This window comes from Lasioglossum baleicum, chromosome 15 (genome assembly GCF_051020765.1).
Source record: "Lasioglossum baleicum chromosome 15, iyLasBale1, whole genome shotgun sequence".
In the NCBI taxonomy this organism is placed as follows: domain Eukaryota; kingdom Metazoa; phylum Arthropoda; class Insecta; order Hymenoptera; family Halictidae; genus Lasioglossum; species Lasioglossum baleicum.
In genome coordinates this window covers 10,634,497-10,661,087 of record NC_134943.1, presented here as the reverse complement: position 1 = coordinate 10,661,087, position 26,591 = coordinate 10,634,497, and the positions used below count along the sequence as shown (strand labels likewise).

Sequence of the window (26,591 nt, the reverse complement as noted above, 5' to 3'; positions counted from 1 at the left end):
TTTACAGGCTATTCAAAGATGCCTTCAAGTTCAAAACTACTCCAGAGAACCCGATAAAGTCCAGGCCAAGGGGACGTCGACTTTTAGGGATGGCGTCGCGACGCTTCCTCAGTCCGGAACCAGTCTCGCCATCTGTCGAGAAAGAGAATAGTATTACCGGCCGCAGTCCACGCGGGATCAGCCCACAAAAGGTAAATTTCGAATTGATTAAAACTATATATATCGAAATATATTGGAAAAAGTATAATTAAACATGATTAAACACATACTTTATGTGTATGACCTGTTTACGTACCTCAGAGTGAACTTAAACATTTTAGCTCGTATCTGAGGTATGTAAACTGGTCATACACATAAAATATATGTTCAATCATACTTTCTCGTTGTTCTTATGCCATCTATAACAGAATATACTTCGATTTACATATTCTTAAAAATGCTAATATGTACCCATAATTATGAAAGTGGTCTAGTCATATATTTCTTGTTTCGAGATATTTAAAGCAAAAGAATATTAACGTTGAAATAACAAGCACTATTTAACGGTTCATTTTTGACAATATCGTAAAAATTACATCGAATTAGTTTAGTTTAGACTAATGTGACTATAATGATTGAAAGTTGAATTTGAATTTAGATTTAAATATAATGAAATTGAAAGTTGAATTTGAATTTAGATTTGAATATAATGAAATTGAAAGTTGAATTTGAATTTAGATTTGAATATAATGAAATTGAACGTTGAATTTGAATTTATATTTGAATATAATGATTGAACGTTGACGTAGACCACTTCTCTCTCCATTCTTTCTCCATTCTATTATACAATAACCGTGTTGTCTATCGGAAACAGTGTTGTAACATATCATTTCATTGTTGCAGATGCCACTAGCAGTAAAAAAGTGCCGGTACCCGCTGGAAGATTGCGACCCGAATAGTCAGGATAGCGGCTACGACGCGATCTATCTGGAAAAAGAGGAGAAGCAGCGGGACATGTTTCGATTCGTGGAACCGATGGCCGTTGCTCCACGGCGAATGTCGATCGAATCTCGAGGTTCGATAGAATCACCGATTCAATCTTCGCCACGACTGCGTGCTCTACAACAATCAGCGCTCTTCCGCTCCATATCATCCGGTTACGAGAGCGTGGACGACGGTTTCAATGAGCTAATCGACGTGGAACCTCTAGTGGACTCTCAGGTCAGCCAGAACGAGTTGCCAAATGGTATTTCAAATCTTATTTCCGGCGATATCGTCGGCATAAGCCCTGTCTCTGATATCTCGTCCGCCACCAAGATGGATACTACTATCAGTCCGAGCACGCCGGAGTTTCCCCGTACAAACCGCACCGGTAACTTTAGACGGTCTCTGTTTCTTCAAAACGAGAAACCGGAAAGTCGCAAGAATTCCTCGTTGTCGAAAGTACGTTCCTGCTTGTTCCGTTCTCCGAGTGTGAGCCCCACGACCGATGCCGCGGACGTCGGTTTCGAAGTTAGCCCGTTGATGCGCATGAGAGCTAGTCCGACCGCGTTCGGAACGGTCCCGGTGGTACCTACTTCCCATCGACGACGAATCTGTTACCATGAAGAGTCCCCGAGCAGCTATAGTAGCATCAGCAACATGGTTTCACCCCTATCCGTGAGAACGTTCAAGCGACCGGACCCGCCGATCGATGACAGTCCGAAATTAGAGAGAGTCAAGAGGTCCCGCAAATCGGGCAGCAGTTTCTTAAACACAATACGGCAATGTTGTTCGAGCGATGCACCGACATCCAGTCCTCCGTTCGCCGGTCTTTCCCTCCAGAGAAGTCTGTCCGAAACATCGGCCACGATCGCCGTCATGGAAACTACGAAATCATACACCGATAATCAACTCGAGATCGAAACTGAGTCGCACGCGCTCATCGAGTCCGCGATTCACCGTAGCACCACCGATGACGATCTCACAGGTGACTTCAGCAAACCCTGCATCTTACCGTTGGCCGTCGGTCGTCACGAGAATTTGAAATCGATTTCCACGGATACGTTGGTCGCTTTGATCCGCGGAGATTTTAACGATCGCGTAAATTCGTTTAGAATCGTAGACTGTCGCTACCCTTACGAATTCGAAGCCGGCCACATTGATGGCGCTGTGAATCTGTACAGCAAAGATCTGATCGTACGAAACTTGTTGGATCCGTTAACCGGCACGCCAACGATCCAACCGGAGTCGAACAAGAGAGATATTCTAGTTTTCCATTGCGAGTTCTCCTGGGAACGCGGACCGAATTTGTCACGATTTCTGCGAAATTTGGATCGCGAACGAAACAAAGAACATTATCCCGCTCTCCATTATCCGGAGGTGTATCTGTTGCACGGAGGTTACCAACAATTCTTCAAAGAACAGAAGGAACTGTGCTCGCCGCAGGGCTATCGACCAATGAGACATCCCGATCACGAAGCGGATCTGCGAAAATTCCGCAACAAAAGCAAAAGCTGGCAAGGCGAGAAATCAAGGATTACTGGTTCCACGATACGAACAAATTTGAAGCGTTTAGGCTTTTAATCATGGACGCTGTCTGTCTTTATTTCTTTGTCCAAGTCTCGGTTGGAGAGTTGCTCCTATCCCTTGGTACTGTTTTTTAGTTTTTTTTTTTCTAGACCGACTGCTTCACCGAGAAATTAAGGAAGCGAAAATTGCGAACGATTAATTAATCGCAGACGATAATTTTGACATTGAAGTTGGATCGAAACATCTGGTCTTAGTTTTCACAGCTCATTGTACATGTAAATTGTACAATGTACATGTAAATAGCTGGTCTCGCATTTAATACGCTTAGTTATGTTTTAGTAAATTCTAGTACAAGCAAAGGAAAAACGCTTATTTCAATCGACGAGCGACATTAACGTTGTTGTGTCGGTGTCCTCGTCAAACGAATACGTACGGATCGGTGCGACTAACGCAACAAAACGTGTAACGCCGGCGGAAGAGTGGCAAATTTTTATTGTGTGCGTATTCAACATTGTATGAATGATAATTAGACTGCGGATCTTTATGCATTCATGGCTAGTAAACATTATCAAAAAATGCTGGAGTATCAAAGTCGTCGGAATTTAGTACAATTTTCATTTGTTTGGTACCACTTTCTTAAAGATTGTCTGCAAAAATTGGAGAATTGCATAAACATCCGCAGTCAAATGATAATACTATGCGATCTCGTTACTCGTTCCTATGCGAAATCTTGCCGCGCTTTACTCGATCATTTGTTGTTTAGCGTACTCGATCGTTCGAGGTACTGTGTAGCCAAAGTTTAAGCGTGTTCGCGCGCACACGCCTAGAGAGATATTCTTGAATAATGTATATGCACCGTGTAATACGCGCCGCGAAAGTGTTTATAACCAGAGATTTAAATTTGTTTCTATGTATAAGTGCAAATTTCATTTCATACATGTACGCGTGTTTGAACGAACGAAAGAGGGAATAGAGGAAAGCGAACGATTTCAATTTGCCTGCGTGTGTGTACGTAGGACGCGACAAATGTAATGTGTGTGTATGTATACATATATGTATATGTATATATGCATACATATAATATGGATGTGTATACTGAAAAATGATTACGTGATATGTGTCGTTAGTTTATAATATATCGTTTCTGCAGTTAAAACAGATTCGTATTAATTTCCTACATTCAACACGCGTTGCTATGAATTTCGTGCAATGATAAGCTGTAAAAAAGGAGTTCGATCGCTGGTGGGATGTTATTATACGTTCCTGCAAACGCTTGTAAATATATCCACAGTTGTAAGCGGCAACTGTTGACTACCGAAAAACTGTTCGGGCAAAATGCAAATCATTTAAAATATATAGGTATTGAAAATATTACACCGTAGATCTCATTCTATTCGACAAACGACCCTTTTTCTGCGATAGAATAATACAGATTGTGAGTATACAAACAGTGATGAGTAGACAGCGGATTTTATGCGTTTACGACAAAAATGGGTAAGTGTAATTTAAAATAGTAAAAAACTTAGAAGAGCTTTTTTTTATAAATACTATTATATTCTTTTCAATCTATCGAACATATTAAGAAAGAAGATCATTTTCTATTTCACTCCAGTTTCTTGCAATTCAGGTAGACAATTTTTATTTTGCATAAAGATCCGTTGTCTAGAGTAAAGACAAAAAAAAAACAGGTACATACGTATCTATGTATATCCTAAGTTTGTGGGGAAAGTAGCGGGGAACTATTACTGGCAGGAAAGTGTCAGAAGAGTCTTATTTATACAGGTCGCTGTGTATGTAAGTACAAACAGTGTCTTCCAAAATCAGTGAGTTCTCGTCCAGACTAATATCGATAACTGGGTTCTAGTCTTTGCTAATGAGGAATAAACGAGGATTTGTCCGCTGAGTGTAGCACTATCGCTTATTTTCTCTCTTGTGTGCGTGCATATAAAAGATATCGTGTATTCTTGTCTGATAATCGACTCTCCTTGTCTTCCATGTTGCTAACATTTGGGCAACGAAGATAGAAGATCGTCGGTCGAGTTGCAGAGTTTGATTGGAGGGATTCAATTGAATACTTTTAATGCGATTGGTCCTATTTCGAATTCGCCGCAGTTTATGCAAATAGAATACGAGAGCGATTCGTTATTTCGTTATCGAATTTACCGCCACCGGTTTCGCTGCATGTATATAGTCTCTCACTCTCGCTAGCCGGTTTGCCGGTTTCAGTTGAGCCAGTTTTCATTGTACCGTGCGACACGTTGCATCCGTTGTGTTCGAGCATGAGATTGCTCTCATTGACCGCAAGTAATTCCAACTTGAAATCAAGGGGAATCAAGGGGATCGGCGTGTTACGAAAATTACTGAAAATACAATATTACGTAAATTATTCGACAACGATTAACACTTTGTCTATCCAATCGGGAACGTTTACATCGTCGAACCGCGATCGACTTTTTTGTATATCGAGTGTCGGCACGGCAATCGACGATAACCTTGTTTCGTTCTTGCTTTTGTTTGTTAGTCACGATACCGGCGTGCCAGCGTTATTTTCGCTGCTCGATTAACCGTATCGTGTGTTACTGTTTTAGCGAAATTCACCGCTGGTAAGTCTCTCGTGGAAATTGCTACACGTTTCGCTTCATCCATGGCTGAATCTTTGACGAGTCACGGCGTCGTGCCAGACGTGATCAACAAGGACCCGGGGAAAATACTGAGCGTCGCTTATCCGAATCAAATCTCTGTGGAGATCGGTAAAGTGTTGACCCCCACGCAAGTCAAAAGTCCACCTACGGTCAATTGGGACGCGGACGCAAATGCCTATTACACTCTGTGCATGACCGGTATGTATTCTCGACGAATATCGAACGTCGAATGTCGAAAATCGAACAGAAACGTATCCTTTGGGAATGGCGTGAACTCGGTGAATTGCTATGTACTTTTGGATCACTCGGGATTCGATCACGTTCGTTCGCAATCATTTTTCACAGCGATTCACGATTTTCGCGATCGCTTCTGATTTGCGGAGAATATAGCTGTTCTTCGTGCCAGTCACAGAGACTTAACTAGACAGCGGATTTTATGCATTTATGACAAAAATGAGTAGGTGTAATTTAAAACAGTAAACACAATAGAAGAAATACTGTATACAGGGTGTCCCAGTTAACTTGACTACCCTGGATATCTCGTTTAGTTTTACTAATAAAAAAAAAAACGTTATAGAACAACATTAACCTAACCGAAGGGGCAATATAATGATTGCGAAAAAACTTTTTCCAAGGTCATTTTTTTCTCGATATCATCAGGTCATCAATTATTTTTTTAATGGATCTATATATTTTTTCTATTGCGATTTAATGGAAGGGGTGAAGTACTCTTCAATGACATATTGTACAATGACCTTCGTGTGACCTTGGGTATGGAAAATCCAAAAAGCATTAAAGGTATATCAGCGATTTTATGGGGAACACTTACATAAGAGTATTGTTTATGAACGTGTTCCAACAACAGCCGAAGATATGAAGATGCGTATTAGAACTGCATGTCCCAATATTAGCAATGAAACTATTACAAAGAAAGCCAGAGAATCATTTATTTTCCGTATACAACAATATATTGTACAATGGCCATCATTTTGAACATTTATTGAAATAAAGTAGTTCAGCCAAACCAATTAGTGTAGTAAATTAATCACTGATAATACCTGTAATGTGCTTTTTTGATTTTTCATACCCGAGGTCACACGGTGGTCATTGTATAATATGTCATTGAAGAGGATTTCACCCCTACTATTACATCGCGATAAAAAAATATATAGTTCCATTAAAAAAGAAATTGATGACCTCGATATTTAGAAAAAAATGATCTTGAAAAATGTTTTTTCTCAATCATTATATTGCCCCTTCGGTTAGGTTAATATTGTCCTATAACGTTTTTTTTCTATTACTAAAACTAAGCGAGATATTCAAGGTTAGCTGGGACACCCTGTATATTCAGAAAGAAAATTAATTTCTATTTCGTTCCAGTTCTAGTTTGTTGCAATTCTGTTGGAAAATGTTTTTATTCTGTATGAAGATATGTACGTTTTGTATTAACGAAATTAAAACAAAGCGGGAAGCAGTAGTTAAATAAAAATTCATTTTCTCCCTCAATAGTCTTTTCACGTTGAATACAACATAACAATATTCTTAGATTTTTTATATCTTTAATCGTTTATATTTCACCCAGTTAATTTCTTCATAATTGCATAAAGATCCGCAGTCTAATAATGAGGAACAATGAGGAATAATGAATAAAGTCATTGAGAATTAGGATCACAGTGAGCAAATTCACTCTAGATTAAAAAATCACGATCCCAACGTGAATAAAGTTTAAATTACGACCGTGATCGTGATTCACTAATTGTCGACGAATGTCGAATACCGAATGTCGAACCGTATTCTTGTTGCAGATCCCGATGCACCGAGCCGACAAGATCCGAAATTTCGAGAATGGCATCACTGGCTGGTAGGGAACATTCCTGGCATGAACATTTCGAAAGGAGAGGTCCTTTCTGAGTACGTCGGGTCGGGTCCGCCGCAGGGCACTGGACTTCATCGTTACGTCTTCTTGTTGTACAAACAACCTGGCAAGCTCACGTTCGACGAGAAACGTCTGACGAATCGGAGCGGCGATAATCGCGGAAAGTTCTCCATAAAGAAGTTTGCTGAAAAATACAAACTCGGCGATCCTATCGCGGGGAACATGTATCAGGCGGAATTCGACGACTACGTTCCTATCCTCTACAAACAGTTGGGAGCTTGAAGTCATCCCTGCAGTCTTTTTTTACGCGCAGTACATTTTTGGAAATGTATATCTCTTGAAGCACTATTAAATCTGTTACTTCTCTATTCGAAATTGTTATTTTCTGTTGATAGTCGCGTGGTTGCGTCCCCTTTCGAATATCGTACGTAGAGTGGCTGTACAATGTACACTTTTCAAACACGAATAACTTTTTCAATATTGGACCCAACAGCTTGAGCTTTTCTGAGATGTTAGAAGAATTAGTTCAATAGCTAATGTGTCACTAATTGTTTTTTAAAATTGTTATTGGTCGCATTGCGAAGGGGAAAGCAAAGGTCACGTTTTTGGAAATTTTTATCTGTCCTGTAATGTAGAGGGTTTCTTTGGTAGGTCTAAATAAGTTTGATGATTGATTGAAAATACATGTTTGAAATTTTAAAAATCGCGGTTTTTCCTTCGCAATTGCGAGCAATAACAATTAAAAAGAATTATTTACACAGTAGTAGACTGCGGATCTTCATGCAAAATAAAAATTGCATCGATTGCAAGAAATAGAAACTGAATTGAATGTTACTTCTTCCCTTAGTGATTTTAATAAAGAAGAAATCATATATTGACATCTTCAAAAAAAAATTTAAAAATTAAAAATTTTAAAAATTTTTTAACAATTTTGGATTTCATCTACTCAATTTTGCTACACATTAGCTAGCAAATTAATCCTTCTAACGTATTGAAAAGAAACTCAAACTGTTGGGTAGAATTTTGAAAAAGTTTAAAAAGTTGTACGAATACTTCGTGCACCCACTGTTGGTTGCCGAAAACGGACGATGGTAAGGCAGACGTAGAATTGTTAGACGATCGACGCTCGGAGGACATCGAGATCGGAAAGGAAAAGTTGATCGTCAGCCTGTAGGCACTATACGGTGAGAGGTTTCGTAGATCCTAGGAGGAGCACGATATATCGATCGGCGTGGAAGGGGAAGGGGATACCGGTGGAAGGAATAAAAGAGTTTGCTCGCGACATTCGAAACATAGTTCCGAACGGTTGGAAATCGAGTGTGCACAACCAACGAGGGAAACCATGTACTCTCTAACTATAGGTTTGTTAACGCGCGGAGCAACACAATACGTATTCGCATAGTTTCTCTAATCGCGTGAAATACCGTAAAATAATTGTACGTCCGCTTCGTTTCAGGAATCTTTATTTGCGGTCTCCGTGTAATCGTAGCAGCAGACGTGAAGTCGGAATTCGAGACGGCAAAAATTGCACCGGAAATAATAGATTCGGCACCAACCGGAAAAATCGAGGTACGATCCACGCGAATAACGCGCTATATGTATATACATATAATAACATAACGTATTATCTGAACGATGCGAATGATTACGCTCGATAACGTCTAATTCGATGGTACATACGTTGAACGAGTTAGGTCAACTATGGAGATAAAGTGGTCGAGCTTGGAAACGAATTGACACCGACCGATACGCAACAGATCCCCGGAATCCACTACAAACACGAAGGAGGAGTTCTCTATACGCTTGTAATGACAGGTAAAACGTTTCTGCTTATTTTCTCGTTTCCATTTTTGTTCGAATTATCGGAGAAACGACCTTAATTTTCATTTGGCTCGAGGTCGACGCTCGACGGCTTTCACCGCGACGCGACGTGACGCGACGAGACGAGTATTCAACTCGAAACGCAACGCACGCAAGCAGGCGCGCAGAAACAGGTTTTGTTTCTGGTCGCATCGAAGCGACACGATCGTTTTCATCTCGACGGTATATCGACTGATCGGCGTGATTGCGCATATTCGCAGATCCTGACGCTCCGACCAGGAAAGGCTACAATCGAGAGTTCCGACATTGGCTCGTTGGAAACATACCGGAGGAGAACGTTGCGAAAGGAGAAGTACTCGCGGAATACGTGGGCCCGGCGCCACCAAAGGGGACCGGGAAACATCGATACGTTTTCCTCGTGTACAAGCAGAATCAAGGGTCCATCACGTTCGACGAGCGAAGATTGAGTAACAGGTGAAACGTTGTTGGCAACGAATCACCCTGTACAACACCAAAATTGCTCTATCACGCAACGTTTCCGAAAAACATTGATTTTTGTAAAAATTAGGTGTCACGCGAGAACTAAACATGCGAGATAGTTCAGGTTTGAGTGAAAAGATATACTCTATATAGCGATGTGGTCAATGATATTTTTTGTACTTTCTAATTGTTGTAAATGCTCGTTAAAGTTTGGAAAAGAGCTGACGCGGGTACTTTATACGCTCTATTTTTGTATTTTTGTGAAAAACCTTTTATCTAGCAGGAATTTACTATACAGCATTGAAATCTGCAGACATTTCTCGCAAGAACACCATTCACAAAAAGTATTTAGTTCGGTTAGTACATGAGCAGGCCAAGGAAATGTTCATTGTCAGCATACAATGTATGGAAAGACTGCAATGCGACGACTCCTCTATCGGATAGAGGAGTCCTACAATCATAACGATAAGACGACAATTAGTAAAAATAAAGTTTTACAGTCGCAGCATTGCAGGACTCGAAAACTGACTGAACGGTGGAGCCGTTGCCGACCACTGCTCCATCTTTTCACGCCTCATTTTTTATCAAATCATGCATTTTTGCAAAAATCAATGCCTCTCGAAAACGCTGCGTGATAGAGCAATTTCATTTTCGAATTTGTTTTTATAATAACAAACTCTAAGAATCACTGAACTTCGAGATAGTAACGGGACGATTGTTAATTGCAGAGACGGCCAGCAAAGGAGGCGGTTTTCCATAAAGAAATTCGCGGAGAAGTACAATTTAGAGGGTCCGATAGCGGGAAACTTTATGAAAGCGGAGTACGACGACAACGTTCCGAAGTATTCCAAGCTGCTAGGATTTTAAACGCCAGATCCTCCCTATCGTTCCCGAACGCACAGCGATAAAGGTGGTGGTACGAACAAGTTTTATTTCGCGAGTAACCTAGAATTCGGATTAGATCAAATTCTACTACGAGCATCGATGGAGACACGCTGGTGCGATATAATAAAGTTTCAACGATAAACATGTACGAGAAAATCGGTCGATTCGTTTATTTTCGTTGACGTCGTTATAAATATAAAATGTACCCTATGTATATATCGCGACTCGATGCCACTGGACTCGACTCGGGTCGTGAATGGCAAAGTTCTGCGAGTCTCTTCTCGATCCGACGTATCTAAAAGCAAAAAGATTTGCTTCTTGCGAACGTGTCGCGTGTTCGAGTTTTTCAGAAAAGGAGAAAGACAGAAACGAAGAAAGAAAGAAAGAGAGAGAGCTAGGAAGCACGCGCGGCGAAGAAAACAAAGATACATACAGCTCTACTTTGCACAGGCCTCGAGTCGCGATGATAACTAGTGTAGGCTGGGTCACGTTGATTCATTGAGGTGACCGAACGGGACGCCAGCTCGGTGGGTACGTTCGTACTTTTGCAATCGAGTCGCTAGCGTGCGAGTCGAGTAATTTTACCACGACGCGAGAGAGGCTCGAGCCAGGAACCGCGTGAAAGCGAGTCTAGTCTCGCTGAAGGAACTTGTACGAGGAGAGTCTTTCTTTTCGTTGAAAATAAAAGGATACGCGAGGTATGGAGGAGGAGGAGGGGAAGTAGGTAACGTCGAGGCGGAGCAGCGACTCGATAGCGTTTCGATTTCAAGGTAGAGCGAGGTCCGGATAAACGGTAATGTTCCAACACAGTCGATGATCTCGTACGTCACCCCATCCACCGTTGCCCTTTCTGAGCTTTGTCTTTTTTGCAGTACCAGCTACGGTGAGCGTCAGTTGATTAGGGAAAAGATGCGAGTGGGCGGTCTTTAGCACGTTTTGAACCTTGGCGATGGCGGCGGTTGATTCGCAGTTGGTCTTTTTGTGGTGAACACCGCTGAAACGAAAAGCGTCGTGCAGTGGTAACGATGTGTTAGCTTAGATGGGTGCTCTGCGTGCCTCACAAGTTGTCTCCTGGCAGGAATTCGAGAAACCAATTCAAATAACCGTTCGCTGCGAGCGAGGACTACCTTACCGAGGCACGGAGAGCACTGCGCGTTGCTGAGGAGAATAGCATTCGCTCCAGAAACGTGGAGAACGCGATCAACGATAAAACGTCGTTGCCTCGACTCACCATTCTCCGATGTGAAAGACTCTGGGCGCTCTCATCATCATGGTAACCAAACCGGACTCGGTTCGCGGCGAGACTCCGGCTCCCTTGCTCGGCGGCATGCAGGACTGCGCTATGTGCTGGAGACTCCAGTCCCAGTTGTAATCGTCGTACGAACAGAACTGCGCGGCACACTTTCTCAGCTTGTTCCAAGTGACGCGATTGAACGCCATGCCCATGTTATGTTTGCTCGAGATCCAAGGGATTACCTCGGCCTGTCAAGAACGACGTATTACCGAGTTACCCAGAGGCGGCAACGTTTCCGTCGAGCGGCGAAGGGTTCAGGGGTTGAATAGAATCGCGGGACGATCTGATCCGGATTTATCGTGTGTCGAATGAACATATTGAAAAGAACGATCGCGCAAACAACGGGAAACACGAGTCGTGACAAGACGGAAACACGTGTCGAGACAAGACGGATACACGACAATGGAACACCGGCTAGATTCTGGAACTGGAATCGTCGAAAGATCGTCGGGAACCTTTTGATAATGATTGTAGAGACCGGGTAGGAGCTGAAATGCCCATGCGGGAACAGGTTGCGCCGTGAGCGCGTTGTTCCGACCGGCTGATAATACGCTCCTCGCAGCTCCGTTGCCGTTGCCGTTCCCATTCCCGGCCGAACTGGAGTTCCCGGTGGTGCTGGTACCGGTGCCGGTTCCGCTTCCGGTTCCAGCGCCGGTCCCGGTAGCAGCAGCGGTGGCGGTTGTGATGCCACTGCTCGGAACTGCACCGGTGGCACTGTTCCCCTCCGCTTTTGACGGCTGTTGCTGTCCCGTCGATGTGTCCCATCTCTTTAGTCCGCGTAGGAGCTCCTTTTGCAGGGCGCTGTTGACGCCAACGAACTAATGGACGGGCCGTGCGTGAAACATCGACACACAGATATTCACACTGAGATGGAGCTACTGTTTGTTCGATACAGATGATACGCACCTACCGTCAACGGACTAATACGCGCTCGCGTTTCATACATCCACCATGCTGCCGCCGCACCGGCGCATTTCCAACCGATATCTTTAACGATGCATTGTTCGCGCCTTCGATACCATTTTTACACGACGTCGCACAGTGTGACAAGATGATGTTTTTTGTCAAAATCAAAAAACTTTCGATAGAGACGAGATAGAGCGACGATTTATTTTTTAAATTAAAGCTGAAATATTGCAGAATATGGGAAAATTGTGGTTTTGCCAATAGCATGTACGGATAGATTTTTTTCTTGACATGCTACACATCATTTCTTCATTCCAATCTGGTTACAAAATTTGTCTAGCACTTCAGGATTTTGCAAGAAATGGATTTTTGTGAAAAAAACTAATGAAATCATTGTTTCGATGAAATGATTTGATGACCCACTAGTTTGAAGTGTATTCTCATATATGGACCGCAATCTGATGATGACCTTTAAAAACGCTCCACAATATTTCAGCTTCAATTTAAAAAATAAATCATCGGTTTATCTCATGTCTATCGAAAGTACTTTCATTCTGACACAAACCTCATCACTTTGTCCCGCTGTGCGTCGTATCGCCTGCCGGTCGCGGCTCGATTCTTTCGTGCTGACGCTACACCGCTACTATTACATACTACTTACTACTGTCATACAACTACACTCAATGCACTACCACGACTACTTCTACCATTGCTACAAACTCAAGGTCTCGTTTCCCGATCGCTTCGGTCTCTCTTCTTCGTTCTGCGAGATCGAATGAAAGAGACCAGGGTGAGAGACGCCGAAAAATAAAACACGGCAGAGAAAGAGACATATATAATATGGTGGTGAATGTGAGAGAAGAAGAGAGACAACGAGAGAATGAATTTCGTGGCGAGGCGAGGCGAGGCGACGCATACCCCTCGACCAACAACATCGTATGCATGGAGTGAATGAAATTTTTCCGACGAATGCGGCGAACATGAAAGATATTGACGCGGGGGTCGACCAGAGGGTTGATACGAACACGGGAGTAATCGGGAATTCAAGATTCTCACCTTCCGGCTAAAATCGGCGAAGTAATTATACGTCTTGAGATAGGTGCCTAACGAGAGAACGTTGCATTTCTCGCAGCTGTGCTTGCAAGTCCGTTCCATCAGCCTGAGAACATGCAAGAAGTCCTCGGCGACGTAATGATCCTCCTCGAGAAAGAGAACCATGCCCGTGTGATTTCTCGTTATCGATAGTTGATCGAACACTCGGTTGGCCTTCCACCACCAGTGATGCTTGGTCTGCGTGAACTTCGCTTCTCTGTAGTGCCCGTACAGATCAGGATGCTTAGCGTTGATGCAGCCTAGATCCAAGGCCCTGCGCGCGCCAACAACCCGAGAAACGAACAATCGTGGACAGTGGTAATCGGTGAATAACTCGACAGCGTTGAGCCTAGGGTTTGCAATCCCAATATTCCCAATAGGATTTATTTCAATCCCGCGGTAAGGTAAAAATTGTTTAGAACGAACTATAGATAGCTGTCTTTTATACGACAAAATTTTAATTTGTAGAATTTTGAAAATATGATCGTAAAAAGCAAATACTATTAATTGTTGTATCTTCTAGGTTGTTCCTCGAGTCATTACAAAGGTATCCTGGAAAAATCTCGTTCAGCCTCAACACTTGTAGGTCGAATAAATTTGCGGGTTTTCGCATCACCTATTTAAGAAATGCAGGACCAAAAAACAACGCTGGATTCTGCGGGATTGCAAGCCCTAGCCGAGGCGATCGAGACCAACGAGTACCGCGGAACAAGTAAAATCACGTTACTCACTGTTCCTTGCGAAGGTTTCGCGGACAATCGTTGGGATCCTCGCCGGGAAAGGTGTGCGGATGCGTTTGCATGCTGTGGGGATAAAAGATCTGCATCACGCGACAAAAGTCGACGCTCTGCACGAGATAGTTGATGTCCGGATGCCAGACATCGTGACTGAAGACGAGTAGGGTTTGCTCGATCCCTCTTGCCTGAGCCAGTGATACTATCAGATGTCTCAGGTAGGTGAGACGCGTATGCACCTGGACCACTATCACAGGGGCGTCAATGGCCAGTGGACCAAACGCCTCCTCGTTGTATACTTTCTGCTCGGCATTCGCTCTCTCTATGCTGCGTCGAATCTCCGCTATCTCCAGCTCCGTAAGAATCTCCGAGCTACCGTTGGTAGCCGAGGAAGAGCCGTTTCGACGTTCCTTGAGAAACCTGTGAGAAACCGAACGAAACAAATTTTGCTCGTCTTTCTTCATTCTGTACCGTTGTTCTGTTCTATCTTTCTACGGTCTAGAGTCCAGAGTTTAGAGTCTAGAACAATATATTGGAGGTTTGCTCGTTTTTCCTTCTATCCTGTATTTTATTCTATCATTCTACGGTCTAGAGTCTAGAGTCTAGAACAATATTGCAGGTTTGCTCGTCTTTGCTTCAATCATTTTCTTTCCTCCGTTCCTTCAATCCTGTATTTTGTTCTATCGTTCTACGTTCTAGAGTCTAGAGACTAGAGTCTAAAATCTAGAGTCTAAAGTCTAGAGTCTAGACCCTACAACAATATAGGAGGTTCGCTCGTGTTTCTTCCTTCTATCCTATATTCTGTTCTATCGTTGTATGGTCTACAGTCTAAAGTATAGAGTCAAGAGTCTAGAGTCTAGAGACTGGAGTCTACACTCTAGAGACTAGAGTCTAGAGTCTAGAGCCCAGAGAGTCTAGAGTCTAAATAGAACAACATCGAAGGTTTTCTCGCTACCGATCGTCGTCCACGCGTCACCGTCGCTTTATCTCGCCGCGTTACCTTGACTTTCGATACATAAATATTCACATAAGTCTGTACGTATCCGTATATGAATATTTATATTCATATTTATGTTTATATGCATATGTATGTAATTGGAAAGGGACACCGTGCGCAGTTTCGTTCGATTTACCTGTGCAGCTCTTGCGGTACAAGAGCGAACAGCGTTTCGTTCGGGGAGGAGTGGCCGGTAGAGTCTCGACCGGTCAAGCTGATCACGTGAATTTGGAGCCACAGAAACGTGGCCAGGAAAACGACAACCAGCGTTCTCAGAAAAGTTCCACGGACCGATCTTATTCCTCCTCCCAGCAGCGTCCCTCCTAAAAGAGAAAAAAAATTCCACGATACACATACAATATACAATAACATCATGAGTTTTTCCGGTACAGTAAAGTCGCGATCTAGCTCCCTGATGATCTCCATGATCATTGTCCCTTCGCCTACCCCTTCCAACTACCCCGTCCGTGTTTACATGCTGTCCTTTTCTACGTTCGACATCCTTTGTATTATACTTTTGGCGCGGTCCACGCAGTCATAAAAAATATTGGGTTGGCAAGAAAGTAATTTCGGTATTTTAAAGTGAAATAGAGCCCAATATTTTTATTCAAGCAATGAATTCTGATGAATAAGATATTGTCCCTTTTGTTCGATGATCTTTTGCCAAAAAGAATACGAAAATATTTTATTGCTTAAAGTTCATCGCTTGAATAAAGAAATTCGGTTTTATTTCACCTTAAAATACCGAAATTACTTTCTTGCCAACCCAATAGTGTCCCTGCACGATCTCTGTCTCTGCTCGGAGCAGGCGATGGGAGCTAGATCGCGACTTCGCTGTATATGTTACGGTGAATGTGATCAATCCGTAGATTATGCATAATAACCGGTTATTATACAGGGTGTCTCAGCTGAACGAGGCCACATAAATATCTGCTTTATTTTTAATGGCACAAAAAAAATATTTATGACATAATTTAAATGGTATCGAAAGAGGAATATCATACAAGAAAAACTTTTTTTTGTCCGGTTATTTTCTCAGTTTTTTCAAAGTCATCGTTATTCTTTATCGGGAAAACTTATTTTTTTTATTCCATCTTGTTAATGACTTAAGCACATATTCAAATGTATTTTTAAAACTATGAAAAACTATGAAACAATAACCGGACAAAAGAAATTGTTCCTCTATGATATTCCTCCTTCGATACCATTTACATTATGCCATGAATATCTTTGTGCCATTAAAAATAAAGGAGATATTTAGGTGGCCTCCTTCAGCTGAAACACCCTGTATATAATCACCACTAAATTTGGTAAACGTGATAAATCATTGAATATCATGATGTAATAAGCTCCGCGCGTTCTCGATCGCACGATTTTTCTTTTCGATAGTTCGACCGCGCGGACACGTGCGATCGAAAACGCGCGGTTCTCCGCCGTATCTGAACGGGGTCTAATACTCTAATGGTTTTGCAGCGGAGAACGGCAAACCCGGCAAAACGGTGAGCGATCGATATCGGCGTGGTTCGAGTTCCGCGTCATCAGTTTTACCTCTCATCCTGACATTCCTAAGCGATCGTTTCGAAACAAGTCTGACGTTGCGTTGAATCGTTGCTTTCCCTTTTCCAAAAATTTGCTCGCCGCAAAGCTATCGTTCACGCTGTCTCGTCGCCGGAGAATTTGTCGATTGTAAATTTTCTCGGTGCCCATCCTTGGTAGCTCGTGTTATCGCGCGGTTCGCTGTTCAAGGCGAATCCCGCTTTATCATGATTTAGAAAAGAGAGATGCCGGCGAGCAGCTTTTCATTTTTCACCGAGTCTGCGAACAGAAAGAACACGGTCGCTTTACGAAACTGGAGAGAGAGAGAGAGAGAGAGAGAGTGATGGAGGTAGAGGATCGAGATCACGGTGTTGCAGCTCTTCCGAGGTGTTCTTTCCACGTGATCTACTGGTTCCGAACATCACCTTTCCGCCACCGGAAGATGAAAGCACCGTGATGTCGATTCCTCGATAGTTTTTCTCTAGAGAGCACGGTGCACGTGGAACACGGTTGCTCCGCTGTTCAACTTATTTTTAGCATGGCACGCGGACTCGCAGTAATTTCGAAGAGGTAGAGCAAGAGAGAGAGAGAGAGAGAGAGAGAGAGAGAGAGAGAGAGAGAGAGAGAGAGAGAGAAAGAGACAAGGAGAAGAGAGAGTTAGGTCTGGGTGAGGAGCGACGCGTTGGAACGACACAAATCAGAATCGTTGGAGAGCTTCAATCTCTCGAAAGGTTTCATCGATACCGTCGCGCGACGGCCCGCGATCATCGAGTTCCCCTTTCGCAGGAAAGGCGAGAAAACTTTTCGATGTCGTGTCGGATCGACTCGCGGAACACGCGGAAAAATCTGTAGCATCTTGAGCGATCGCACGAGAAGAGGAATAGCCGGCCGCGCGACGGGTCCAAATAGAGGAGCGGAGGAAGAATCGCGACGTCGCGCGACAGCCCTGGATCGCCGAGTTCCGCTTTCGTTGAAAACATGAACCGAGTTTGAAAACTGTTCGATTCCGTGTTGGATCGAGTCGCGGAACACGCGGTAAAATTTGTAGCACCTAGAGCGATCGAACGGTCACTGTAAAGAGAGAGGAGCGGTAAAAAGAATCGCGACAGCCCTCGATCATCGATTTCCCCTTTCGCAGGAAAGACGGACCGATGAGAAAACTTTTCGGTTCCGTGTCGGATCGAGTCGCGGAAGAATTTGTAGTACCTTGAGCGATCGAGCGAGGAGAGGAACAGCCGGCCACGCGACGGGTCCAAGTAGAGGAGCGGAGAAAAGAATCGCGGTAGCCCTTGATTATCGAGTTTCCCTTTCGCAGGAAAGTAGAACCGATTTTAAAGACTTTGAAAACTTTTCGGTTCCGTGTTGCATCGAGTCGCGCAGCACGCGGAAAAATCTGTAGCACCTTGAGCGATCGAGCGAGGAACAGCCGGCGACGCGACGGGTCCAAGTACATAAAGAGAGAGAGAGAGAGAGGAGCGGTGTGAAAAGAATCGCGACGTCGCGCGTCGCCTCGCTCGAAACCTCTTGGCCAGCGGATCGTTTGCAGTTTTCCGTAGACGAGCATCGAGTGGCGCGATATACCATTTTGCTTCGTGCCTGTACAATCCAGGTCAGCTGACTTGGCTGGCTGATGCGAAACAATGCGGATATCCGCGAGAACGAGAGCCAACCGCAACGATATCTTCGTTTCGCGAAGCAAAGGAACGTGGCAAGTGGCGAGGCCGGCGCGAGGTGGGAGAGGGAGGTTCGAAACAGAAACGAGGAAGAAGGAACGAGAAACAAGGAAGGATGATGGAGGGAGGAGAGAGAAGTCGGACCACTCGAACGCAAGGAGTTCGAGCTACGATAAAACTCTTTAACCTTCTCGTTTTTCCTCCTTCCTCGCGAGCTTCCGTCGCAGTCTTTGCACGGTCTCTTTGAACCTTGTATTATTTTTTTACCGGAATGCGAAAGAACAGATATTTACACGGTACAGGTTGCTCGATGCATATTTCGCGGAGTCGATCGCGTTTATCGTGGATCGTGCCCGTCGAGAAATCGTCGTCGACGATTCATCGGCCGATAATTGACGCGAACGCGTTGCGCCCAGGCGCTAAACGGTCCCTGGCGCAGCGGACCTCGTTACGTATTGTGTATCGTATGTTGTATGCTGTACGTCGTTATGTGGTATGTCGTGCGATAGGCGAAGGGCGACGAGCAATGGGTGGCGAGCAATGGGCGACTGCTCTCGCTCGTTTGACGCGCAAATGCGAGCGATCGTGCTACGCGTGTCGGTCACGCGTCGACCGTTCAAGGTAAATCGGAAAACTACGCGAGAGTAACCGGGTGGCAACGGGTCTAGGCGAAACGAACGATGGGAGAGAAGGAAGGAGGCGATGAAGCGGGACGAGGGAAAAAGGAACGAGCGAGGGAAAGGTTAAGGGGCACGGACTCGATCCGGAGCATCGAGATCTCGGGGGCAAGGAATATCGGCGATCGAAAAAAGATATTGGGGAGATCGGAAAGATTGGAAAGGCCGGGCAATGACAAAAGGCCGGCGATGCTGGCAAGTGCCGAGAGACAAGTGGAAAGAATCGAGATAGCGCCGAACGCTTTAGCAAACGGAGCAAAGTCATAGGTCAGAGGGGTAGAGCGAGAGAGCGAGAGAGAGGGACATGGAGAAAGTGAAACGGAGAGAGGCGGAAAGAGGCAACGAGGACGAGAAGTATGGAATATCGATCGGTGGGTCTGGCCCGGGTTAGGTCCGGGACGATGCGGACCGGGGCTGGGGCCAGAGTTGGGCACAGAAAATGAAGAAGCGGAGAACGGGGGGAAATGGGATCGGGGACCGGAAGAGACTTGCGGGCTGGATGCGTTCGGTCAATCGGGAAATTCAGTTTACTTACGCGGGTTCTCGCCGTCAGGACGTTCCGATGTGATTGGCGAATCCGCGGTCGCGAAACGTCTTTTAACTCGACTGATCACGTATCGGCGAGCACGCCGAGATGGACAGCGAGATACGTGGGGCAGGAGGAGCGGCGCGTCATTGCTACCGGCCGCAGTATATTTTGTTGCGTCTCCTCGCGTTGCACGCAGCTCGAGACCGACTTTCCGAGCGAACTGCTCTACGATCGTACTTCCTTTCGATAATTTCCAGCTGGACTACGACGACGGCGGTGGTGTAGACTGCGACCACGATCAAGACCACGGCCACAACGGCGACGACTCCGCCCACCCTTCGTCGGTTCTAGTTTCGACGCGCGTCTCGCACCACGTTGCACGTTGCACGTTGCACGTTGCACGTTGCACGTTGCACGTCGCACGTTGCGCGTTGCGCGCTACACGTTGCACAGCACGCCGCGCCACACGCGACCCCTTTACGGGGGTGCAATCTCCATCGAGACGATCGATCTCTCCTCGCCCTGCCATCCCTCGGAATTTTCTATCGCCGGGCGTCGTCGACGCCGACGCCGATGACGACGCCCAAGCCGACGTCGATAAACGTTGCTTCTCGGCGGATAACAGCCGCGAGGGTGTATCAACTCTTTGCCGCTGTTTCCGCGAGAAGCCGCATTTTCGACTAGGTCCGACTTATTCGTTGACGATCTTCTCTATTCGGGTTCTCCAGTTCACGAGTACAGATTTTCTCATCGACGACCACTAGATGGAACGGGACGTACTTTCGGCGTCTCTTCTCGGTCGGTTTCCCTCCCCTTTCTGCGACGTTCCATGTTTCAATTTGTTCGCGCACTGGAACGACTCGCGTTCCTACCGGCTGACCGAAGACCGCGAAACTAGAAGCCGTAGAATGTTTACTAATCGTATCTTTCGGTCTTGTCCCATACATTAGGATGATTAGCAGCGATTAAGGAGATGCTAATGACTTTTACAGTTAGTTGAGACACATTAGCATCTTCATATTCGGTCACATCTGTCCGCGCGGACCAGGCTAAGAAGACCAGACTTGGAAGACTAACAAGTAACGCTACCCAACTGATACTCACTGATTTGAATGAAATTTAACGTACTTATTAAACACCGAAAAATATTAAATACGTGTTTTTTTGTTTCGGCTAAATACGTTGTTTCCAAACATATTCATAACATTGTTAATTCCGCCTCAAGAACACTCGGATTTATACTACGCTTTTCTACAGATTTTCACTCAATACACACAATTAGATTGCTATATATTAGCCTTGTCCGTCCCCAGTTAGAATTTGCTTCAGTTATATAGTCTACGAATAGCTTAAATTACGAAATCATGCTAGAGAGAGTGCAGCATATATTTCTTAGGTTTTGTTCTTATAAGATTAATAATCCTATGTCAATCTTTGATCACGATTACTCCACAATATTAAACATAGTCAACCTGGAAACATTGTCTGCTCGCAGAAGAGTATCCGACCAGAGCTTTATTTTTAATTTAATTAATAACCATATAGAGATTGTCCCTATCTCCTTATGCAAATCAATTTTTACGCACCTGAACGTGCTTTGAGATCTCGAGCAGGTTTTCAAACACTTAAATGCAAATCCACATAGGGATTAATGAATCCTATAAATCGAATTATTGCGAACTCCAACACTCTATTATAGTAGTATTGATTATTTTAAATGGGTCGTTACACACTTTCAAAAAAAAATTACGCAGGATTAACTTATAATATCAGTACCTTTATACCAACAGTTTTTTTTTATGCCGGACCTTGAGCGGATCCTGTAGAAAAATATGAATCCTTTAAGAAATAATTAGCCACAAACGTTTCCATCTCCAGAGGTGTTTTGTACCCCTAAAAAGCGTATTTAGCCGAAACAAAAAAACACGTATTTAATATTTTTCGGTGTTTAATAAGTACGTTAAATTTCATTCAAATCGACTGAGTATCAGTTGGGTAGTGTTACTTGTAAGTGTCTTCGTATTCGTTCACACGTGTTCGCACGGCCGATAGATTGAAAACGCAAATCGCACGGTCGAAAGCGCGCGGAGCCTGTTTAGATTAGCATCTCCATGTTCGCTCACAAGTGTCCGCGCGGACCAACAACGCAAAATAAAGATCGCGCGGTTACCGCCGTGTCTGAACGGAACGGGCTCTAACTGTTGAAAGTATTTAATTTAACAAGTGGGGGGCTAACTTCTAGAAGGTCTCTAAGAGCCGGAGTATCCGGAAGTCGCGTGCCTTCGTTACGCTTGTCGAAGCGTTTCGCATGCTCCGAAGATTTCAATGTCTAATATTGTTTTTTCTGTTTCAAGGCTCTCCCGGTTGCGTGGGAGTACGCATACGGAGAAAAAGGAGCGAGGAAGAAGGAGAGACGACGAGGCGAGGATAGGCAGCGACGTAGAGAGGGAGAAGCATCCAACGCAAAATGTAACTCGTGCAGGGAATCGCAAAAGAAAGTCGAGTGCTGGAGAAAAGGGTTTCGATGTAGTTCGCCGCTCATGATGGACATCGATCGTACTCTCCTTCTTGCTTTCGTCCCTCTCTTTCTCTCTGCCTCCCCCAATATCTCTCTAATTTATTACAGTCTAGTTTTTTTCTGAAATCGAATCGTTTTCGTAGAGCGATTAGATTCTTTTCGATCGAGACGCGAACGGGCATCGACCGTAGTCGGCGAGTATTGGCCCAAAGTAGAGTTAAGAAACAGTACGAATTAAGAGTGTGTTTGTAAAAAGATTCTCTCTCTCTCGATCCGAATCCTTCTGAAAGAGTTCAATTTCTTTTCAGAGATCGAATCGGTTACGTTTTCGTAGAGCGATTAGATTCTTTTCGATCGAGACGCGGTCGTCCGTAGCGAACGGGCATCGACCGTAGTCGGCGAGTATGTATTGGCCGAAAGTAGAAAAGCCACGTTCTCGTTCGACGAGGCTGACTTTCGATCGACGCGAACCTCCTAGTCGCGAGACGGTTTTTACTTTGCTCGTTACGATCGCGCGCTTCCATCCGGCAAGATAATCGGCTTCTCTATCGATGATCACGTTCTTCCGTTGCTTCGGTTTTTTCTTGGCGAGCGTGGAAATTCGCGGAGGCACACCGATCCAAGCATTTCTTGGAATTCCACCGAGGAAGTTGCGTCAAGGTTTCGCACGCGCTTTTCGGCGATAATTTTTACGACGCTAACGTTGCGTTCGAGCCGTTCGACACGCGCGTCGTATCACATGGTGATTCCGCGCGTTGAGTGTTTTTTTCTGTAATCTCGCAACGTATTCGCGATTCCCACCGAATTCGACCGCTTTATCCCTCCCTCGTAACCCGCGAACGGGCATGCGGAATCAAGACAGATAGAGCCAGTTGATGGAACGAGCGAAGAGGATGAAGACTCGAGTACGTAGAACGTTGAAGGACTAGACAAAGATTCAGCCGCTGCGGCACCAAAGAAACTGCGCGGAACGAGAGCTAGATAGATCTAGAATGAGAGGGAGAAAGAAGGGAGAGAGGGAGAGAGAGGGAGAGAGAAAACTGCAAGTGGCCGATGCCATTGGAGGCATTCTTCCCCCGTTGTGATCCATCCGTTCCTCCTCGAATTAATTACACGGAAGATGGGTCTACCGTGATAGAGGAGTGGCTGCCGTGGACAGGCCAGACCTTCTATCTTCTTTCAGACCATGTTCGAACGTTCTCTGCGATTTTTCTTTTCCCTTGGCACCTTCGACCTCGGTATCCGCTGAAAAAAGGACTCCTGGGAGTGGGAGAAAGAATCGGAACCATTCGAAAACCTGTTATCGAACGTCGACGATCAAACTATATCTGCTCGGAAAATTTGTCCTGTTCTTCGCGGCGAACGACGGCTGAATTCCTCTTCTCGCGGTACACTTCTCGCTCGATAAGCGTATACAGTCTTCCCTCGCATGGTGTTACACGTGTACACGTGGTACGTGAACCGTGTAGTACGAATTTATGGATCTGTGAATACGATTCGGTGTACTTAAATGGATCCGCGAATCTAATATCAACAGTCGAAAAAAAATTCGATCGAGAAACAGTAACGCACGTGAAAACATAACGAACGTGCCGAACGGATCCTTAAATTCTTAGTACAATGGTTCACGTACCACGTGTATTTTTGATTTTATTATAAAAACTCTCATATGAGGTTTATTTAAACATAACAGAGAATACAAAGATTACGATACAGAGATTATAAACGAAGGAAAATTTTTACAGCATATACAACTGGAGATACATAAACATTATAATGAAACATGATTACTATACACAGTGTAGACCAGAGTTGGGCATTCATCGATTAAAATGTTAATCAAGTTTGATTGATTAATGTGTACGATCACAAAAGGTAATCATTGAAAAATCGACGATTGATTCAATCGATTGATGAACTTAATCGTCGATCGTTGATTAAAAAAGAAATCATCGAAAAAAACATGTAATCGTTGATCGCAATTACTGACTAAAGTAGAAATTTAATCGTTATTCCCAATTAACGACTAAACTAGGAGATTAATTGTTAATTGCGATTAACGATTGAAGTAGAAATTTATTCGTCAATCGTTGATTAAATTTTTGCCTAACTCTGGTGTAGACCAACCGCTTATACACTAAGGCCGCAGCTTTTAAAAAATGACAACATGTAACGATAAGCGTTGATATTGGGTTTGGCTATTATCAGTGAAATATCCATGGGAAGCTGAAAGTTGATTACACGGAGCTTTCCAATTAATTTTAATCTTTCCTCATTGTACAAGTTGCCTTCCCATAAAACGTGGTTCAGAATCTCATCTCCCTCCTTGCAACTGCATTCAGGATTAATTTTAAGCTTTCCTCATTGTACACAAGTTGCATTGCCATAAAGCGTGGTTCAGAGTCTCACGTCCCTCCTTGCAACACCATTCAGGATCATCGATGAAGCCTATGCGAGTTAGAGTACCACGTGCATTTATATACGGATCTCTAGTTACTACCTCGGGGGTGTGGAGTCTCAGAAAGCGTAGAGGGACTACAAAGAGTGACTGACAATGAGAGGAAAGTGAGGAAAAGAGACAAATACGAAAGTTCTCTATTTTCCTAATTAAATTGAGTCTAAATGATATAGGTAAATATAATTGAAACTCTGTCGAGTTTGGTACCTTTCAACCAGGGAAATCTCACAAATATGTTAGTGAAAATTGTGGAAATGAAGAATAAAAAATAAAAAAGTATCTGCTGTTCCTCGTTGCGTTCGAAACTCCCATCGCTTATTCAACGAAAAAGTAATAAAGTAAAAAAATAGACTACGGATCTTTATGCAAACTAAAAATTATCTGCATCGATTGCAAGAAATAGGAACTAAGTTGAATGTTATTTCTTCCCTTAATGATTTTAATAGAGGAGGAATGATATATTGACGTCATCGATTTTTTAAATATTCCAACAATTTCGGATTTCATCTACTCCATTTTCCTATAAATTCATAAAGATCCGCATAAAGGTTCATCATCGCGTTGTGTTACATTGTAGCGCGACCGACCAAGTGGAAACCCATAGTAAAAGTGACACTATGCGAAGGAAGACTGTTTATCGCCCGTATTTAATTCCCGATGACGAGTCCAAGTGATAATGTCGTTTAGCAACAAGTTGCACCTCGTGCGTTTCCCCTAGAGCTCCCTAGTATCAACAAGTGAATCGGCTTCCTGGCTGGAATCTCTATATCGCTTTCGGTTTGACTCCACAGGTGGTAACTGAAACTTCGATTGGTAAGATTCGCTCGTGCGAGAAGCGTTGTCGATTTCGTCGAGGCGACGCGCAACAACAGAACAGGATAGAACGAGACGAAACAGTTCCTGCTTCGGCCGATGGTCGTTCCTAGGATTTGATCGGGAAGGGAGCGACTTCCGAACGAATTTCAGCTTCGCTCGCGGGTCGAGCTATCGTCTTTGGTGTCGCTCATCGATCGATACGACGACGACGACGGCGACGATTCTCCCTCGACATTTACGCCGGCAATCCAGCGTAATTCTGCAGCTGCTGGAAGAGACGGGAAGGACGACAGAGTCGGCGTCTTCGTTTCTGGAACGTGATAAAAGGCAGTTTAATAAAGCCCCGATCCTGGTCCGCGTATCAAGAATTCTTGGAAAGCTTCGCGTTCCCTCTGACCTCGAACCGCATTCCCTGATCCGCTCGCTCTCGTTCTTTCGCCATCCCCCTCGATGGTGTCTATCACCGAATACTTCTCTGTTCCGAGCCCCCGCTTTCTGTTCTTTATATTTTCTGTTCTAGGGAATCGTTTCGAAGGCGAAACTCCCAACGCACAATGTTGCTTCGAAGCAACACGAACTTGAAGAAGCAGAAGAAGGCGATACCGATAAAAGACGAGCAGAAATGCGAGGGAAGCATCGCATTGGAACAACTTGGAGCAGGACGACGATAGGGATAACCGTGATAGGGGTGTCCGTATTAGGGGTAGGGGCGACGTTAACGCGGTAGCTGGCGGGACAGAGCGAATAGAAGAGAAAGAGGCGAGGAGGAAAGCCCCCGCGATCCACGCTCGGCGTCCTATCTTTCATGTTCTAGATGAACCGTAATTCTACATTGTCGGTCGAAATGTTTCGCCGATTTCGGGAGCAAGCTCGTGAACGTACAATGTTGCTGTAAAGCAACATGAACTTGAAGAAGGCGAGAAGAAGCGCGAGGGAAGCATCGAATTGGAACAGCGAGGAGCAGGATAGGGATAACGTTGGTAGGGGTGCACGTATTAGGGGTAGGGGCGACGTTAACGTGGTAGCTGGCGGGACAGAGCGAATAGAAGAGAAAGAGAAGAGGGGAGGAGGAAAACGGATCGGTGAACGAAGCGAAACTATAAAGGGGCGGGAGTAAAGGAGAACAGTGGGGGCTTCCGGAGGCGCGATGGACCATGCGCTTTCGGT

At 44.4% G+C, this 26,591-nt stretch overlaps 4 protein-coding genes across 12 annotated transcripts in view; 3 read left to right on the top strand and 1 right to left on the bottom strand.

Moving 5' to 3' along the window:
- The window catches only part of LOC143216109 (uncharacterized), a 40,485-nt gene extending 36,635 nt beyond the window's left edge, over positions 1–3,850 (top strand). For all 5 annotated transcript variants that reach the window (XM_076438898.1, XM_076438899.1, XM_076438900.1 and 2 more), the window contains 2 exons: positions 8–191; positions 883–3,850. In XM_076438898.1, coding sequence (XP_076295013.1) covers positions 8–191; positions 883–2,544 — 1,846 coding nt within the window. In that variant the 3' untranslated portion in view covers positions 2,545–3,850. The remainder of the gene's footprint in view (positions 1–7; positions 192–882) is intronic.
- Positions 3,851–4,634: 784 nt separating this feature from the next.
- Positions 4,635–7,376, top strand: LOC143216128 (protein D2). Its single transcript, XM_076438944.1, has 3 exons — positions 4,635–4,794; positions 5,079–5,330; positions 6,938–7,376. Exons 1-3 carry the CDS (start codon positions 4,770–4,772, stop codon positions 7,288–7,290), a joined length of 630 nt encoding a protein of 209 aa, XP_076295059.1. The 5' UTR covers positions 4,635–4,769; the 3' UTR covers positions 7,291–7,376.
- A 707-nt stretch (positions 7,377–8,083) lies between these two features.
- LOC143216129 (protein D2) lies at positions 8,084–10,350 on the top strand. The gene is made up of 5 exons (XM_076438945.1): positions 8,084–8,369; positions 8,465–8,577; positions 8,703–8,823; positions 9,090–9,303; positions 10,038–10,350. The coding sequence occupies exons 1-5, from the start codon at positions 8,351–8,353 to the stop codon at positions 10,174–10,176; spliced, it is 606 nt and encodes a 201-aa protein (XP_076295060.1). The 5' UTR covers positions 8,084–8,350; the 3' UTR covers positions 10,177–10,350.
- Positions 10,341–19,819, bottom strand: Mgat2 (alpha-1,6-mannosyl-glycoprotein 2-beta-N-acetylglucosaminyltransferase). Of its 5 annotated transcripts, none has more exons than XM_076438909.1 (8): positions 19,639–19,819; positions 16,766–17,032; positions 15,354–15,540; positions 14,218–14,640; positions 13,451–13,760; positions 11,944–12,306; positions 11,426–11,676; positions 10,341–11,188 (listed from the first exon to the last, which is right to left on the bottom strand). In XM_076438909.1, the coding sequence occupies exons 2-8, from the start codon at positions 16,770–16,772 to the stop codon at positions 10,960–10,962; spliced, it is 1,770 nt and encodes a 589-aa protein (XP_076295024.1). In that variant the 5' UTR covers positions 16,773–17,032; positions 19,639–19,819; the 3' UTR covers positions 10,341–10,959. The 5 variants fall into 5 exon arrangements, with proteins under 5 accessions (XP_076295024.1, XP_076295026.1, XP_076295027.1 ...); XM_076438911.1 differs by lacking the exon at positions 19,639–19,819 and adding an exon at positions 18,614–18,888; XM_076438912.1 differs by lacking the exon at positions 19,639–19,819 and adding an exon at positions 17,960–18,578.
- Between the last annotated feature and the right edge of the window lie 6,772 nt (positions 19,820–26,591).

Bases quoted from the DNA above. Each gene is read 5' to 3' on its own strand.
- LOC143216129 (XM_076438945.1), top strand. The intron at 8,824-9,089 runs GTAAAACGTTTC...GCATATTCGCAG, and splicing joins CTATACGCTTGTAATGACAG to ATCCTGACGCTCCGACCAGG. The intron at 9,304-10,037 runs GTGAAACGTTGT...TGTTAATTGCAG, and splicing joins GAGCGAAGATTGAGTAACAG to AGACGGCCAGCAAAGGAGGC.
- LOC143216128 (XM_076438944.1), top strand. From the start codon at position 4,770: ATGAGATTGCTCTCATTGACCGCAA. The intron at 4,795-5,078 runs GTAATTCCAACT...TTACTGTTTTAG, and splicing joins ATTGCTCTCATTGACCGCAA to CGAAATTCACCGCTGGTAAG. The intron at 5,331-6,937 runs GTATGTATTCTC...TTCTTGTTGCAG, and splicing joins TTACACTCTGTGCATGACCG to ATCCCGATGCACCGAGCCGA.
- Mgat2 (XM_076438909.1), bottom strand. The intron at 14,641-15,353 runs GTAAATCGAACG...GGTTTCTCACAG, and splicing joins GTACCGCAAGAGCTGCACAG to GTTTCTCAAGGAACGTCGAA. The intron at 11,189-11,425 runs GTGAGTCGAGGC...TTTTCGTTTCAG, and splicing joins GTCTTTCACATCGGAGAATG to CGGTGTTCACCACAAAAAGA.